The 15973-nt window shown below is 34.4% G+C and overlaps 1 protein-coding gene across 2 annotated transcripts; it reads left to right on the top strand.

Annotated features, from left to right (window-relative positions):
- The first annotated feature begins 716 nt into the window (after positions 1 to 716).
- On the top strand, positions 717 to 15070 carry LOC133195735 (transketolase-like protein 2). Of its 2 annotated transcripts, none has more exons than XM_061331659.1 (12): positions 717 to 945; positions 5447 to 5564; positions 6161 to 6274; positions 6721 to 6818; positions 7252 to 7443; positions 8004 to 8131; positions 10246 to 10442; positions 10652 to 10765; positions 11209 to 11416; positions 13240 to 13454; positions 13982 to 14198; positions 14610 to 15070. In XM_061331659.1, exons 1-12 carry the CDS (start codon positions 839 to 841, stop codon positions 14780 to 14782), a joined length of 1881 nt encoding a protein of 626 aa, XP_061187643.1. In that variant the 5' UTR covers positions 717 to 838; the 3' UTR covers positions 14783 to 15070. The 2 variants fall into 2 exon arrangements, with proteins under 2 accessions (XP_061187643.1, XP_061187644.1); XM_061331660.1 differs by lacking the exon at positions 717 to 945 and adding an exon at positions 3940 to 4178.
- Positions 15071 to 15973: the final 903 nt, after the last annotated feature.

Here is a 15973-nt window from a genome sequence, read left to right as displayed (position 1 = left end):
AGTACAATTTTTTTTCATTTTCAATAAATATTTTGCAAGAATAACATATTTATTGAAATGACTCCACGGTCTCTATTTAGATATCTTCGATCTGCTAACAGAGTCGACTGAGATTGCGAGGTTGGATGATGACTTCTTTACTCCCAATCTCCTGTCCAGAGTTGTCGTTCCAGGAGAGCTAGGATCAAGGATTTCTACGGGGGGGGGGGGGGGGTAGGATCGTGCTTTCTATAGGGGGGTATTTTTTTGTTACTTTTATGTAGACTTTTAATAACTATGAAAATTCCAGGAGAGAGGTCCGGATCTCCTCCCTCCCCCCCTCTCCTCGAGTGCTTTTCCGTTTGCATCTTCTATACAATAAAATAAAAGTTTTGTTTTGTTTTGTTTTTTTAAACAACAAAGCCTAGCTTCTGAATTACAATAAAAAATAATTTTCAAATAATTCATTTATTCATTCGCCAAAAATCTTTGGCACACAGGCATGCTATATAATTAGCTGCAATAATGTAGCCCTCTCCGATTTTTTTTAATCTGATATTTTCAGGAGAAAAAAAAATCGGAGAGGGCTACATTATTGCAGTTAGCTATATAATATACAAATGAGAACAACGACTTAATATATATTAAAAAAAAAAAGAATGCCACTCTCTAGGTACCATTCATTCACTGTCAGGTGCTTGTAAAGGCATCGGGATCGGTATTTTTTCTTAGATTCGGTCTATTTGCTCTTCCGGTAGCTAGGACGAGCGTGAGATTTACCGGTCGAATCGCTGGCGTTGTCGAAATTTTGTGTTTATTCTTACTTGTCATTAAAGCATATTGCTATAAATAAATCAACATGAGTGAGTACCACAGACCAGATGCAAAAACCTTGCAGAATCTGAAAGACATTTCCAACAAGCTGCGAATTCACAGCATTCAGATGACAGACGCAAGCAACTCGGGGTAAGAAAAACGCATGCTTTAAGAAAAGTCAATCGGTTATCATTGAAAAAATTAAAAGTTAAAAATTCATTGTATAAGATTTTGTTTACTTTGTGTTTTATGCGAAAATATTTATGTGTGTTACATGACTTGCTTGCATTCTCCATGAACTTGATGAAGATATAAATTTATGTTGTATTAAAAAAAAAAATCGGTTTATTATATTTAGATTTTATAGAAAAGGAAAAATGATAGTAGTGAGGTGAAAAGAAAAAAAAAGAAGAAATTAAAATGTAGTTTATAAACTACTGAATTTTCAGTTAGTAAATTGACTAGACATTTGGCAGATCTTATTATTTTATATTATCAACACAATTACAGAAAAGTTTGAAGAAATATTACTGCAGGCCTTTCAAAACCTGCCAATACCTGGTACTTTTACCTGGCTGAAATCATGATTGTACTGGCCAAAATCTTTGATGGAGAAAAATTCGATAACATTTAATGAAAATCACTTTCACAATTTGTTCTTATTTTTTTTCTTATCTATAATTTTTGAAAGCCCTGTGTTAGGTTATCCGAGTTCAGAGTGGGTGAACAATTTAATTTTAAATAACTGATATCTGCACTCAAATTTGTATTATTTGGTTTTAACTAAGATAGGCCATATTTGTCTTTAAAACAACTTTTTGAAAATACTCACTGCTGGAACTTGATTTTCATAGATTAAGTAGGAGAGATAGGCCTGAGTGTATTTTCCAAGTCGTGAACTTACTGATCTTCAGTATCTCAAGTGCTGATATGTTGAATTATAGTGTCAGTATGACAGATATATCAAAATGAGTCTATGGTCCCAATTACACTAAATGTCTTCATTATAATTTCATATTCAGATATATATATTTTTTTACATTAATATTCTCAAGTTTAAAATAGATGTTAATTAAGACTCATTTACCGTAGTCCCTTTTAGTCTAAAATTAAATGTAAAACTGTTTGAAATTGGATGAAACCCATTTGAGATGTTTCAATAATACATTTACTGGAAAATGACTTAATGTATCAGTTTATTGCTGTGTTAGGAGAGAAAATATAATCCCTTTATAAACTACTAGTTCAATAGATCTCATTTAAACTAATTGTGTAAAAAAATATCACCAGATAAAATGTTGACACGTCAAATATTTTTAATTTAAATGCTTATTCTCTGAATCTCAGAAGTATAATTTTCACTTGATCTGAGTACACAAAGTGTTGCTGTGCATGTATAGGGTGTATTAAAATGTAACAACAAAGGTATTGGATATCCAATTTCTTGTTGGAGATCTACATTCAATGCCTCATCTGACATGCAATCTTAACTTGTATGTTCTATAAGAAGAAATATTTGTGGGTGTATAAAGGGTGTTCCCATTTCTACCTCATTTCAAACCCCTTCCATTTCCCTATTTCTTGTCTCCTGTCTCTACCTTCCACTCTTCTTGCTCATATGTGTATTTCTCCTTTGCCCATAGCACCTCAGACCTATTTTATCCTGGATCACTGAAGCAATTTTTAAATTACCTAAGCTGAAAGTTAAAGTGTGCTTTTCTGTTAAAAATTTATCATTTGTTCGTCATATGTTGTAAATGTTTTACATTTTCAATTCCTTCTCAAGAACCACTGGGCGAATTTCATCCAAACTTGCCACAAAGCATTTCTTGGAAGGGATTCAAGTTTCTTCATTCAAAGCGTCTTGTCCCTTTTAAGAGGAGATTAATCAGAAACATTGAATATGGGAGGAGAGTATTTAAGAATCTGATTCTTAAAAACCACTTGGCCAGAAAAAAAAAATTATGTGAAAGCTTCTTTAATGAGTGTAAATTTAATTTTATACAAATCATGGCCTCTGGGGCAAGGGTTTTGCCAAAATAGAGGAGCTATTTTACTCAGGTGAGCATTGTATCACATGGGCCTTCCAATTCTTGTGTTTATTTTCTTATAGTAACTTTTATATTCTTCTGTAAGGCATATAAAGCAAAATGATGGGTTGTTTCTTTTTGCTCCATGTCCCTTTGAGAATTTTTCACTCATGTTGGGATGCCACCAGTTACGTGTAAGGCTGCAAATTTTCACCTGTCTTTGCACTTATGAATATGGCCATTGAGCAGTGAGGGATTTTTTCCATACCAGCATCTACTGAAATGCAGGACCTCTGTTTTATGGTCTCATTCGAAAAGCAAATGAACGCTTATCATGAGGTTCAACAGAAGGCTATGACAAGGAAAGCTTAATTTATTTTAACTAGATTATGTATATCCATTGTAAATGTATAGTGGGAAAAAATCCATGAAACAGACAAAAAAATTAATGAAACTGCTGTTAAATTGTGTTATTGACTGTAATTTGAGCTTCTGTTGTGTTGTATGTTTTGTTGAAACTATATGCTAGCTGAATATATACACCAAGCATACCTTGGTAATAAACTGAAGAAAAAAAATTTTTTCCCCCTAATTTATAGCTTATGTCGAACGTTGTTGATGTAAATTGGTCCCATGTTGAGTACTGATTCAAAGCCTCTCTTTTTTTCCCTTAAAAGTTGTACAACTGCTGGGGAATGTGTTCTACTAAAAGACATTGTAAAATAAAATATCAGTATGTATAATGGTTGTAATCTTTTTTGTAAAATAAAAAGGACAGGATGATTCAAAGCCTTACTTTACAGGATATATTACACAATTTTTGTCAAGTATCAGTTCACTGTTGCTTCATCTCACAGATGGACATTACCTACTTGAATTTATTCTGAATCATTTCCTGAAATTAACATCCCCACTGATATTGTCAGTTTTAATTTTATTTACACCCAATGTGTACCCGAAACTTAGAATTTGATATTTAATAAAGCAGTGAAAAAACTCGTCATTGTATCCCAGTAGATTGAATTTTTTCTTCATACTATTTGCTTTCCATGTGGTTTTCATGGGGACATGACTGGTGTTTTTTTTCCTGAGCAATTTACATACAAGCTGACTCGTTCATATCGTGTTGACATTTCCTCTGATTGAGTCCTTATCCTGAGTTGTTCATCTTCCCGACTTGTTTGCACGGTTACGCTGGTCCAGGCTCACTGTGTTTTATATTTTATTGGCTGTCTTTTCTGTGTGGAGAAATATGGCTGGAACTATTGATTCTCAGACCAAACAGGTTCTGATAGACATTGCTAATAAGCTGAGAATTCACAGTATTGAATCTACCACTGCTGCTGGTACTGGGTGAGTGAACATTGACTGTTTGTCTGTATGTATCGGTAGAAATTCGTGGCTGAAAGTATATTGGAATAAAAAATGGTCAGACATTTTATTTCATGTTGAGGAAAAGTGTGGTCACACCTCAAAATCAGATGTGGTATTAATGTTAGTTTTGTTTACTAGAAGATTTTTTTTGTGGTTCTTTGTCAAAATTTTAAGGATTGTATTCAATTGGCCCTGATTTATTAAGATGCTGTCCATTAACGAAGGTGAGACCTGAATGATTTAGGATTAATGTATTAAATGACATTCATAACATAGCATTGATTTCTGAGAGAGACTGTTTCATTAAGATTTATCCCTATAATAAATCACATTACCAAAACATTTTATAGGCCCTGTCAAATTATATTTACAACTGTAACTGCATTGAAGAGAAACATGGACAGCTTGGAAGGGTGATTTAAACGCAGGAAAAGTGGACTATGTCCATGTTATAAATTTGTCTTAAAAGATGTAACATATCTGGACGTGTGCTATACAGAGATATTTGCAATTAGCTCATGGAACAGACTGTTCAGACTCCTTGATAATATGCTATTTGTTGAAACATAAGCAATTGGTGCAGCCATGATCTGTTAGCTTTTATTTTCTTGTCATTGAGACATTCATACCCAAGGCTATTGGTATAGTCTGTCTGGTACTCTTTGTCAATATGACATTCAAACCATAGACTTGTAGAGAGAAAAAAAAATCTTCATAATTTTTTGTTTGTCAGATTTGTAAAATAAGATTACATAGCCTTTTAAGCTGTGATACAGAGAAGGAAGCTTGACACCTACTTGAGAGATCTTCCTATTCTTGTGCTGATGTTTACCTTATAATTTTCTTCCTTGATCTGTTGATGATATCACAAGGAAGCTTCAGAAGTTAAATTGACTGTCGTTTTTGATCAGTGTTGATTGTTTTGCCTGTGCATCCCAAGTACCGTAGAAAAGATGTTAACTCATGTGAGAAAATAAAACTTAAAGAAGCTGTTACACATTCATATATCAATTACACATTCGATAAGAAATGTTGATACTTAGAGGCTTTTTGCCTACCCAGCATATAAATTTGGTCCTGCTGAAAAACTTGAATCATACTCAAATGTGGTTTCATTGCCTTGATTTTCTGTTGGGTACATTAAAGGTTTGCTGTTTAATGATAACAAGACAAATTGATCTGCTTTAAAGATATCCCACTTTCAAGTGAAAAGTTTTCAGACCAAGACTTTTTGAAAATACTTTCAGACATCCAACATCATGCTGTTCTATTGCGGAAATAATGTCTGTCCTGTTCTTCAACACCATGAAGTACTCCATATCAGAACCAAGGGGAGCTAACAATGACAGATTTGTCCTCTCAAAGGTACTGATAACTTATTCTTAACATTTCATTTCATAAGTAATACAGTTATAGCTATAATGAATTTACATTTACAATGCAACAGAGTGATTTTCACTCTCCGTAGAATTCGAAATGTGTTTTGAACTGAATGGATATTACAAATTATGTCTATGATGAATCAAAATCGTTGGTCCCTGGCACTTTGCTGTAAGAGTGTTTTACTATAGTGTGTAAATCATAAATAGAATACTAAAGAAATTGTCTTTTACTGCTACTTTAAACAGTCATATGTCCAATTACTAGTAATTATTGGCAATTAAAACCTAGTTACTGATTAGCGGGACCATATCAGTGCAAGGAATTTGTATAAACTATGAATTTTGAAATCAATTAGCTAATAAACTTTACCAAGAACAATGATTTGCTTATTTTGTTATTTCAAAAAATCATAAGGAACAAAAATCTAAGCTTAACCTCATGAACATGTAGGGAGAGTTGAGAGAGAAGCGACAGGAATTGACAGAATGGTGCTTGTTAGATTTTAGGAAGCATGTAGAGAAGAATGCTGCTTACTAGATTGAAGTTTTTAATGGTGTTTCTTTTCATTTGTTTGTCAGGGACATGCTGCCCCGATCCTGTATGCTGCCTGGGCAGAGGCAGGTCTCTTTCCAACATCAGAGCTTTTGAAGCTCCGTAAAATTGAATCTGACCTTGAAGGACATCCTACTCCTGTAAGTACAACCTAATCATATTAGAACAACCTGCTTAAGTACAACCTTCTCCCTAAGAACAGCCTACTCTTTAATTTCAATCTACTCCTTAAGTCAACCTACTCCTTAAGTACAACCTACTCCTATGCACAACCTACTCCTTACATGTATATACAGCCTAAGGCACTTCTTAAGTACTGCCTAAGGCAAACCTTAAGTACAGCCTTCTGCTTTAGGTATCTGTACATACACAACCTACTCCTTTTAGTAGTCATACTCAGAGAGGGTGGTTAAGGAAATAGAGAGGACTTCATTGTAACATGTTTTCAGCGCCTTACACTGGCATATAAGATAATATAAATGTATTTTTTTCTCATGTCTGAAATAGAGTTACTTTTTGCATGCAATGGTGACAGCAATTTGCAGTTCATATTCAAAATGGTTAAACTTTTTTTATTTGATCACAGAGGCTGAATTTTGTTGACGTGGCCACTGGTTCTCTGGGACAAGGCTTGAGCTGTGCAGCTGGGATGGCATACACCGGGAAATACTTTGACAAAGCTGAGTGAGTATTGCATTGCTAGATCAGTTTGAAAACAAACCAAAGCAAACACATTTTTTAAATTCAATTATGATATTTAATTCTCTCAAAAAATGTAATTGTAAAAAATGTAAAAAGTAACTTAAATGTTTTTTGGTCCTTCTGAAATTACTCCCATACATACATGTACTATTCAAAGAGTTGCATTACAGGGAAAAATGTTCGTAGATTTAATTTGATTTTTAAAAAAAGCCATGTTTGTCAGGTTTGATCCATTAGGACACAGTAGCTGGCTCTTAGATCTAACCAAATCCACTGAAACTTCTTGATTTGATACAAATAACATTTTTTGTCAAATAAATTAATAATATTTGATCCTTCATAATGATAGATTTAAAGGGAAGAGAAAGTTTTGGAGGTGTAGAGGGTCTATAAATGGAATGTTCTATGTTTACAGCTACCGAGTGTTCTGCATTATTGGTGATGGAGAGAGTGCAGAAGGGTCAATCTGGGAGGCCATGGCCTTCAGCAGTTACTATAAACTTGACAACCTGGTGGCCATCTTTGATGTGAACCGGCTGGGTCAGAGTGAACCTACAAGTCTACAGCATGAGATGGATGTTTACAGGAAGAGAGCCGAGGCTTTTGGGTAAAATGTCCTACAGTCCTTGTGTACTTATTTTGTTGTCTTTGACAGAGTCTTTTGTGTGCTACTTCAATAATACTGCCAAAATATCATTTATATACAGTGGAATCATTTCAATTAGTGGGATGGTCAATTTCTCTGCACCAATCTTTTGCTGGTTTCTGGAGATAATCTGATTCGGTGAATCAATATGTTGACAAAGTAATTCATTTGTGTATACTGGTAATACTCCTGAATTAGGGTTTGTCACAAAACCCACATCATTGGTCCCCCATGAAGAGTGATAATTTTACATTATGTAATTCATCCAATGTAAAAGTGCTCAATTATGATTGTGCCAAATACTCCCTGACTTACATTTCTGCTAAATCTGAATGTGCTTAAATGAAACAAGGACAGCTAGCCTTTGCTTAAAATTTCAATAAGACTCGATAGACATTTGATTTACCATCTACAGCATGATTGTGGACAGAGTTCAGAAAGTGAAATGTAATAGATTGAAGAAGATTTTGAATTTGCCATGGGTTATACGAATCCATTCACCCATTTCTTGACTTTTTTAGCTGGAATACAAGTGTCGTTGATGGCCATGATGTAGAAGCTCTGTGTAAAGCTTTCCATGACGCCAGTACCGTGAAGGGCAGACCTACCTGTATCCTGGCCAAGACCTTCAAAGGCAAAGGAATTCCAGGTGTGCAAGATCATTTTAAGATTGAAAATTAGGAAATACAACATATTTAAAAGTGATAAGTACAGAATTAATATTTGGATTATCCCCTTTGAGGCCAGTCAGGAAAAGCCACCTGTCTCAATTATTTTAATTCTCCTTCTCTGAACAACATAATTTTTTCCTTGTACTTTTGGCTGAATGATCAAGTTTTATGAACTAGATCCACACAAATATATCAAAATGCTCAGTTCCAAAGAGGAAAATAAAACTGATGCATATAAATTCATATGCATGAAAATTCATGGTAATGGAACTTGCAACTTAATAGCTTGTACACAGTAAATCAAGTCATAGATCTCTTCAAGTTTCATTATACAATTTCAAGTACAACTGAATTTGGTATGTAGAACAAATATCTTGCATACCATGAATATGTTGAAGTGATTCAGAAGTCCCAACCCTTATTCTTTAATATTTACATCCACTGAATATTATTTCCTTTGTTTCCTATGAAAACCATTGCCATTTATTAGTCAGTATACGACACTTAGCAAGCCACCTGCATAGATTCCTTGACCCTTGGCTGTTCCATCAATTACGTATACAATGACATACACATCAATATTACAATATTTGACGTATCTAATTTTACTTTGAATTTTTTTATACCCCCCGCAAACGAAGTTTAGGGGGGGTATATTGGAATCAGCTTGTCCGTCTGTCTGTCCGTCTGTCTGTCTGTCCGTCTGTCTGTAGACGAGATTTTGTCCGGACCATTTCTTGGAAACTGTTGCAAGGATTTGTCTGAAAATTTGTACACTTATTCTTTGCCATATGAAGGTATGCACCTGGTATTTTCATCATGATTGGATAATTTTTTTGCATTTTACAGGTGTTTTTTTTCATTTTTATTATGTGGTTTTGTCTGGATCTGTTCCCAGAGACTATTGCATAGATTTGTATGAAAATTTGTACACTTATTATTTACCATATGAAGATGTGCACCTGGTATTTTCAACATTATTTGATAATTTTTCTGCATTTTACAGGTGGTTTTTTTCATTTTTATTGACCTAGTCATTTCGGGTTCATGTCTAAGGTTTGAGACATAGAATCTAGAACATCTGTACAAAAATGTGAACTACAGCTTAAAACTACTCATTAGAACTAAAAAAAAATCACAAAGTATTAAAAACAGTTTTTACATTACACATCAGATAGTGTAAATCCCTTGGGAGTAATGAGTGGACATGCATCCAGTTAAAGATTAATTAATGAGTTCAGTGTGGGAAGCTGTTAGGGCATCTCTGATCAAGCAGGTCTTATCAATATCTCCTGGGAATTGGGCAGAAAGAAATAAAGATCTCTGTTGTCTAAGTCTCTTAATTGTAATTTATGTCTGTCAAAATACATAGTTACTGAAACCAGCCTTTTATTTTTAAAATGAATTTATGTCTGTCAAAATACATAGTTACTGAAACCAGCCTTTTATTTTTAAAATGAGTTTGATATAAAGGTATTAAGATCAATTTGATTTTGTATAATTAATTTTGATATTTTTTTTTTCAACAATCAATTTGCAGAGTGTCATGTCTCACAAAGATGACAGATAGTTGCAAACTATATTTTCAATGTAATAAAAAACACTGTAATTACTAGTATTGATGTTTTATTAGGCTGCACCTTAGTTGCATTCATTAAAAAAAAAATATAATGAGTAATTAAATTTTCACTCTAAATGTTTAAGCAAATTGTGAACACGTCTCACATCTAGAAAACATTAGTGATTTGGTACCTTCTCTGAAAAACCCAGCGGGGGGTATTTGTCCCTTTTGGACAGTTCTAGTTTTTATACAGATATAAATATAAACAATAAAATGCCTTTCTTTGTTTGTTTGTACGGGAATTAATGTCACAGCTATTGCAGAAAAAAAAATTACATAACCCGCTTACGCGGGTTATGTATTTTTTCTGCAACAACTGCGACATTAATTCCTGTACAAACAACCAAAGAAAGCATTTTATTGTTTAAAATATTTTACCCTGAAATTCTTGAATCCTTGGATTTCTCAGAAATTTTTTCTCTGTCGTATCAAGTTTGAGATAATGAGGTTTGACTGTATAAAATTTTACAGGCATTGAGGATCAGGAGAACTGGCATGGTAAACCCTTGTCTGCCAAATCAGAGGCTGCCATACAGGCCATTATGGAGAACATTGCAAACAAAGGACCCCACGGACTGACCCCCAAACCCCCCAGTAACCTCGCCAAACCTGTCAACATCTCCAACATCAAGCTGTCCGAACCTCCCACATATGACAAAGGAGCTACAGTAAGTGTGCTTATCATATCCAGCAGTATTTCACAAGCTAATAGTGATATGGTAAGCAAACATGTATCTATTCTCTGAATTGGAAAAAATGTGACAAGTATTTTTCTAACTTATTTGATCAGTGGACAATGAAAAACTTCCCATATTTCTTTTTAAGCCACATGATTACATGTTTAGACAGTTTACTTCCATTTACATGTAATTACTAGGTTGCAACAAGAGCTGCTTATGGAACTGGTCTTGTAAAGCTGGGCAAAAACAATGACAGAGTGATCGCCATGGACGGAGACACTAAAAATTCTACATTTGCCATCAAACTGAAGGTTAGTCAAACTATGTAAATATCTGAACATCTGCCATCAAATTGAAGCTTAGTCTGTCCATGAATACCATTGAAACCAATGGCAAACCTGTATTAATAGTTTTTGAGTTGTTGAAAAATTAAGTGTTTTAAAGTTTATTATACTGTAAACATGGAAATGTTTGTGTGGTGGAAATTTTTGCGAATTTTGAGATTAGTAAAGTTTAGCAAATTAAATCACCATGCAAACAGTTTCAAAAAGGTACAATATTAAACAGCAAACCAACAGATTTTGTCAATTCTTTGACTTCTGCAAAAATAACCTTCATGTGAATACTTTGTTACATGAATATTGCAAAATTTTACCCCGTAAAAATGTCCACATTTACAGTATATTCGACCAGCCCATTATTCATTAGTTCCTGAACAGAATAATTGCCCCCTATTTTTGGCTCTCTTTTCTAGGAGGCTTTTCCGGACCGGTTTATCGAGTGCTTCATCGCTGAACAGAACCTGGTTGGAGTGGGAATCGGTTGTGGAACCAGAGGGAGAACCGTACCATTTATCTCTACATTTGCCTGCTTTCTGACCAGAGCCTTTGACCAGATCAGAATGGGTGCTATCTCTCAGACTAATGCTAACTTTGTGGGCTCTCATTCTGGAGTCTCTATTGGTTAGTGGAATTTGTTGTTTTTTAAAATCAAATAGACTGAATGATAATTAAGTTTTGATGACTCACTCATGTGATTGCTATTTGTCGTTAATCAAAATTACAAATTCATATGTGATAATCAGAGAATGGATGTAAAAATGGGCATGGTACCACTTAAGACCACCACCGCTTAAAAAAATCCAAAACATGAATCATGATTTATTTATTTTATTTTATGATCTGGATAGAAATCTCATGAGTAAACTCTTTGATTTACAGTCAACTCGTACCCAAACCGACTCGTACCCAAACCGAGTTGTACCCAAGGAGTCAACTCGTACACAAAACTGTTACAGGTGACTCTCGATCTCTCGAAGTTCAAGGGACTGTAAGAAAAGTTTGAGAGATCGGGGGGTTCGAGAGATAGAAAGTGAATAAAATCCGGAATTTTCAGTTCCGATCATCATTGTTCTACTATAATAGATACCGGAAGTATATGTTGATAATGTCATTATCATCATTACACGTTTTCATTCGTATTTTACAGGTTATTTACTTGATTTCAACAACAATGATCGTGTTCTGAATAAATAAAATGATTAATTTAAGTTTCAATATTTATTTGTTCTTATTTCATGATAACATGAAACCTGAATAGCAATTGTCGATTTTTCTAACCCCTGGGCGCGGGCTTGATCGGTCCTTCACAAGATTGTTCGTAATCGGTATACAATTCTTGAGATAGGATTTCTTGTGCAATGTTTGTCAAACTGGGATTGTGTAGACTCTAATAATATTAAAGTTCATAATCTATGGAAAATTACTGACACGTCCCTAAATTATTTTCTCAAAATTATCGTCTCGTCCAGTCAAAATAAGTTGTGAAGTGATTTGTTTATAATTTACCAACTAACCAAATAATTATATCAACACTCGGACGACTCACAGGTGTAGTATCATCTATGTAAACACCCAATCAACACGTCCATCCCAGCCCAAGGCGTTCACTGTTACCCAGATAAGTCCAAGCTGAATTAATTTTACGCTTGATTGACATGTATACATGCGCAATCAAAACTTCGAGAAATAGAGAGTAAAAAACAATGAAATATGTGTAACGGGACCCAGGTCTTGGTTCGAGAGATAGAGAACTTCGAGAGATCAGGAGTTCGAGAGATCAGGAGTAAATTTGCTAAGTTATATAGAGGAAAAAAATGGGACCGGAGGTTCACTTCGAGAGATCGAGAACTTCGAGAGATCGGAGTTCGAGCCATCGAGAGTCACCTGTATTTACATATACAGTGTTATACTATATACAAAGACATGTAATACAGATTATTAGTATACACATAATTTGTCTGTGCTGTTTGTAATTGCATAAATCATGCTTGTTGTTTGTGATGCCTGAAAGGGCCCTGATAAATCTATTAGGCCCTATCTATATCTATATTATGCCAAGTTGAATTTTTCAAACAAATTTAATTTAATTGTCATTAATTTATGAAATATAAGTAGTGTAACTAAATTGGAATAATAAATCAGATATCTTTATGAAAATATATCAAAAAGTGAAATATTTTCATTATTTATTTTATGACTTCAGTTTTGGGTACGAGTTGACTCTTTGGGTACGATTCGGTTTGGGTACGAGTCGGAATGGGTACAAGTTGACTGGATACCAACTCTTTTGATGGTCTTGATTGATGCTGAAAATGGGACATGGTCTACTTTCTTTTTTTTTTCTTGCACAGTACAAAGTCTCATTTTGTCCTAACACAGAATAAGGTCTACTTTCATTTTGTCCTTATACATAATAGGTCCACTTTCATTTTGTCTTCACACAGGTGAAGATGGTCCCTCCCAGATGGCACTGGAAGACCTAGCCATGTTCCGTACTATCCCAGGGTCCACGGTCTTCTACCCCAGTGATGCTGTATCTACAGAGAGGGCCATGGAGTTGGCAGCTAACACCCCTGGGGTCTGTTTCATCAGAACAAGTCGTCCCAATACTCCCATAATCTACAGTGCTGATGATGATCTTCAGATTGGAAAAGCTAGGGTAAGTGTGCATTGTTATGGAGTCATAGATACGTGAGACAGATATTTTAATGTAGTTACTTTTATCTATCAGGCTTTAAATTAGCAATTGTATCCCTGAAAACTTGCTTTATTTTGAATATTTTCCAAAAGTACATTCTAAATCTCCTGACTTTAAAATTTTGAATAATTGTGTGATTAATTACTTTAACTTTTCAATGCTGAAAGAGATTATTTTTAGAATTTACTACATTTAAATATTTTAAGTAGTATTCATTGAATCAAGCTTGATCTACATTTTATTGCCATTTCTGTAAGTTTACAATTAATGTGTGTTTTCCCTATTTACTACTTTTCATTGAAATGCAAATGTAAATAAGTTACATTAATAAATTATACAATCAATATGTAAATTTATGTAACATGACAAAATAGTAAAAACTTTTTGGGGAAAAAAAGGTCTAATAAAGGATGTATACTGGGGTAATTTATGGCACCATGAAATACAAAATAAAAATCATTCATTGTCTAATTAAATTTTGTTTGTAGGTGGTACGTAAGAGTGACAGTGACAAAGTGACAGTGATTGGCTGCTGCGTGACCTTGTTCGAGGCCCTGAAGGCCGCAGACAAACTCGCTGTTGACGGAGTGAACATCCGAGTGATTGACCCCTTCACCATTAAACCAATTGATGAAGAATTGATCCGAAAGAATGCCAAAGAAACAGGAGGAAAGATCATAACTGTGGAGGATCATTACCCTGAAGGTAAGCTGTCTGAATTTACAATATGTAGAAAATGTTTACTCAAAACTCATACGCCTCATGGCAGAAGCTGATGAAATGGTCACAAATATTGTTAATGGAATCTTGTATTACTTGTATTGAAAATGCAAAGACAAACAGTATTATTCTTACAGATACAGTTGAACTTCAATATCTCAAATACTATGGATATATCAAAGTGAGTTGGAAGTACCAACCACTTTTTCTAAATAAATGTATTTTAGCCTCAATATCTTAAATCAGTAGATACATCAGTTTTTTCTCAGCCCTCATTGGGATAACAAGGTTAGACTGTACCTACGTAATGAATATTTGTACATGTAACTAGTAGATACATCCAAGAAGATTTGCTTGCTTTATTACAAACACATAACCTGTATTCTCCATTTCTAGGAGGTCTAGGGGAGGCTGTTTGCTCAGCTGTGGCATGTTGTCGCGACATCACCGTCAAGAAGCTTGCTGTTCCCGAAGTCCCAAGATCTGGCAAAAGTGCGGAACTCCTGGAGAAATACGGAATCAGTGCAAACTGCATTGTTAAGGCCGTCAACCAAATTCTGTCCCAGTAAAATGGTGCTTTAGTACACAAACTCTCCAAATAGAAATGCTAGACCTTTATCAAATTTTATCACATATATTATGACTTGTACTAGTTATTCTTTTATTTATATGTGTATCTCCTTGATTTTTTGCCAATTCAAACGTTTTTTGCTAGATAAGCATTTCCATGTTAAATGGTTTTGAGCGACCTAGTGCTGTATCTCCTTGTCTCAGAACAGTTGTTGACCAACAGATGTACTGTTTGTTTTTGAAAATGATTTTGTCAAAGAACAAAGAAATAAAAGTTAAACAATCAACATGCTGCTTGTCCTTTGAACGATATATGATCTCCGGATTTTAGTGCAATGTTTAATTCTTTGCAATGTGTCTCTTTGTCCTGATTGAGGAAGTTAATGAGAGCTGAGGTGAGAATAGATTTGGATATTCCCAGCTACATGAACCAACAACTCTCAAAAACTGTTGAGAAACTAGACATAATTGTTGCCTGTAATTCACAAAATTTCTAACTTTCAACTATACTTTTGTCATGATTCTCCTTGACTTTATTCCCTAATTTTAGTGTATTTACATACACATACATGCATCTACAATGTATATTTGAGAGAACCAAAATATGTATTATTTCTGTCTGGTCTATAACTCTCAAATGGAGACTGATTGAAAGTTAATACTTGACACAAAAATTGCTTTTGACTCATGGGTATGAAGTGATCTGACCCAATGTCATTTAGGCAAGTTCAAGGTCACCAGCAGGAAAGTTAAATTTGTGTTTTGAAAAAGAAAAAAATTTTGTATCCAGTTCATTACTCTCTTACGGATAATTATTGAAAGTTTAAACTTCAAACAAAGATTATTTGTGAGCTGAAGGTACAGTCAAACCTCGTTATCTCGAACTTGATGGGACTGAGAAAAAACTTCGAGATATCCGAAGATTCGAGATATCGAGGGTAAAATACATACAGAATAAGTGACTGGGACTTCCAAATCACTTCAACATATCCATGGCATTAGAGATATCAGTGTTCGAGATACCGAAGTTCAACTGTATGTCTTAACTTTGACCAAGTTCGTTGTGGGAAGTTCAAGGTCACTGGCAAAAAAAATTGTTAAATTCATGTCAGGTCCATAATTTTCTAATGAAGAAACATTTCAAGTCCATATTCACTCAAGGGTTTTTATGACCAGATGATGTCAATTTT

The sequence above is a fragment of the Saccostrea echinata genome, unplaced genomic scaffold (assembly GCF_033153115.1).
Source record: "Saccostrea echinata isolate AGI-Se365-2 ecotype Australia unplaced genomic scaffold, CSIRO_AGI_Sech_v1 ptg000029l, whole genome shotgun sequence".
NCBI classification, from domain to species: domain Eukaryota; kingdom Metazoa; phylum Mollusca; class Bivalvia; order Ostreida; family Ostreidae; genus Saccostrea; species Saccostrea echinata.
The sequence above is the reverse complement of the archived record's forward strand: the minus strand, read 5'-3'. Positions and strand labels throughout refer to the sequence as shown.